This window comes from Limulus polyphemus, unplaced genomic scaffold, assembly GCF_000517525.1.
Source record: "Limulus polyphemus unplaced genomic scaffold, Limulus_polyphemus-2.1.2 Scaffold840, whole genome shotgun sequence".
In the NCBI taxonomy this organism is placed as follows: Eukaryota; Metazoa; Arthropoda; class Merostomata; order Xiphosura; family Limulidae; genus Limulus; species Limulus polyphemus.
In genome coordinates, this window is record NW_013666450.1 from 1 (window position 1) to 2818 (window position 2818).

A 2818-nucleotide genomic window follows, 5' to 3' on the forward strand; every position below is an offset into this window, starting at 1 on the left:
TAGGGACGGCTAGCGCAGATAGCCCTCGTGTAGCTTTGCGCGAAATTCAAAAAACAAACAAATCTGATTATCTCTCTCTCTCTCTTTTTTTCATTATTATCATTACTTTTTTTTGGCTGAAATCTCAAAAAATTTCGAGACGTCATGTCAAATCTAAACACTTGGAAAATTTCTAAATATCACAATTATCACTACATCATGCCAAAATCATCTGTTAACGGCAATAGTATTGTTGCGTCATCGTTTTGTTACGTCACCGTTGTTAATTGATTTTCCGTAACTTCGTACCGACGAAACTTAAGCGACACAAGACTTTACTTAATAAAACTGGTTTATTCTTTCCGAATATAACTTTACCGATACACTCAACTTCAACAATCGCGTTAAAACAAACGCTATAGCAACGAACGTCTCTCGTGCTCTCTGACTGCAGTTCAATTACTCACTATCTACCCACACATTACATTCCCCGCTTTTATACCAGCGTAACCTATTTCTAGTAAGACCTTGAACATTCGACAAAGTACATGATAGTTCTAGAAACAAGAGAGCGTGAGAATTGTCACGTGATCTATAAAAAAAGAAGACGGGTGGAGAATAAAACGTACAGCGAAAACAATATAACTGAGGCATAGTGACCGTTTAATGATTTATTTTAGTCATATCCTTGAACTGTTGACTGATGAAATCCAATTTGGTAAAGGATATGAAAAATTTAGTGCTATTATTATACTTTAATTTTATGATTTGTTAACAGAGTTAGCTGTCTATATGAGAAGGCTGTGTAATAGGTAAAGACTGACATGTACTCTTGTAACACGCAACTCTCTCGCGCTTTTTTTTTTCTCTTTCTTTTTTCTTATTAATACTTCACTTTTGATTGACTTTACGTTATAAGTGTTAAGCAACACTTTCTACATTTTAAACTTCCTCAATGTGTTGATTAACAACATTTAAAACTAAGGGATAAGGGCCCTAGGTATCAGTAAAAATAGATGTACTGGTAGTTATTCTTCAATAGCATTATATTCAAAGTAAGTTACGTTTTAGCAGTGGTGATCTCTGATGTGCAGCTGAATTATCATGTAACTGTAAAGAAAACATTCTAGAGCGAAAACTGCTCATATAGCCCATATACCTTTAAAGACAAACTGACGGAAATCTTTTTTTAGTCATTTTTTAAAAGTAAAATTATTTTAACATACTTTTGGTAAGCCCTTTTATATCCAATAATACAATAAAAATAATAATGCCCCAATACTGTAAATACAAATTTTTGAAACTCAAAAATTAAATGCTGTTAACTTTACGTCACTAATGTGCACTATCACAAAGAAACACCACCCTTACCACGAATAATGCTGAATTGGGCTTAAAAGCTGAAATTTTAGTTATTACGTACGTGAATTACAAAACAACAGAGTTCTGTATTAGAAATTTTATTATATTAGTAGATTTTGAATTTATGAACCAGTGTAAATTTTGATCACTTGTGAAGTAATCATAATTTTGTAATACTTGGCATTTTTTAAATTCCTAAACAATATAAAAAATGTGCATCTTAATATTAATTATACATGTCAAAAGAAAAGGCGTTCACACTATAACTGTATTTTAACATCTTGGGTCACGTGACAGTTTTCAAGGTTGTGCTATTATACTCTTGTCACGCGTGTGACAGCAGTGGTATTACCTTGTTGTTCGTGAAGAGTGATCAATACTAAGTGTTAATACATAAGCTGGCCAATTAACTTTAACTTCAGATAATGTGTAGTATTAAACTAGCTAGCTTATATTCTACACTTTTTGAAATAGGAGTCGTTAAATTTGGTCATTTCACCCTGAAAAGTGGACTCCAGGCTCCAGTTTATGTTGATTTAAGATTACTAGTTTCTCATCCAGATTTGTTAGTGAGTAATATAATTTTTTGATGCATTTTTAGTAATTTAATCGCAACTGTTTCATATAATTTGCGTAACCAACTGTATTTAGTTGGCTTATAGTTAAATAAGCAACAACCGATTTTAATTAAGTACAGTAGTTTCTGATGATGTGAGATTTTGTTTATGTTAACCAATTTAATTGTTATTAATCTAGTGCCACAGGAATTTTGTGTTTTAATATTTATGTTAAGAATATGTAGTAATTTCAAACTAGAATATAAATCGGTTTTTATATTGTATAATTATGAATGATTCATTTTGACTCTAAAAAAAAAAGAAGTATTGTAAATTTTTGATTAGATATGTGAAGACGTATGTATCTTTCCCGTTGGATCAATTAACTGAGCAAGACCATAATAATAATTTATATTGTATTATCCAAACTATAATTGGTATAATAGAAGAATATTAAGCTAAAACAAACATTTTTTTTCTCCCAGATATAGGAAAAGGTGTTGCTTTGGGTATAGTTTTTTTCTCTTCATGAGGCTTAAGCTTTTCTGAATTTTTATCAGTGGAGATTTATTTAAGTGTTTCCCATGAAAGTACTGCATATAGTAAATCAAGTGTACAGGAAATACAACAGTGCATGTGTAATCAGCAGTGACAGATTAACAGGAGAGCAGATGGGGCCCCAATAGGTGTAGGCTAGGATACAATTTATAAAGTGTTGTTGAAAAACAAAGATTATTAGAAAGGAATGAGTTTTTTAAAAAATGTTTCTTTTAAATTGGGAGTGTTATTTTAAATTTTATTACAGTTATGAGTAGATATTTTTTTCAAGCAAGATTTATGTATTTATATTAGGATTAACAATTGAAATGTACACACACACACACACACACACACAGATATATATATATATATATAATAAA

The 2818-nt window shown here is 30.7% G+C and overlaps 1 protein-coding gene across 1 annotated transcript in view; it reads left to right on the forward strand.

Moving 5' to 3' along the window:
- The first annotated feature begins 1696 nt into the window (after positions 1-1696).
- Positions 1697-2818, forward strand: part of LOC106460814 (uridine 5'-monophosphate synthase-like) — a 20100-nt gene continuing 18978 nt past the window's right edge. Inside the window, exon 1 of the mRNA XM_013920554.2 lies at positions 1697-1910. Coding sequence (XP_013776008.1) covers positions 1767-1910 — 144 coding nt within the window. The 5' untranslated portion in view covers positions 1697-1766. The remainder of the gene's footprint in view (positions 1911-2818) is intronic.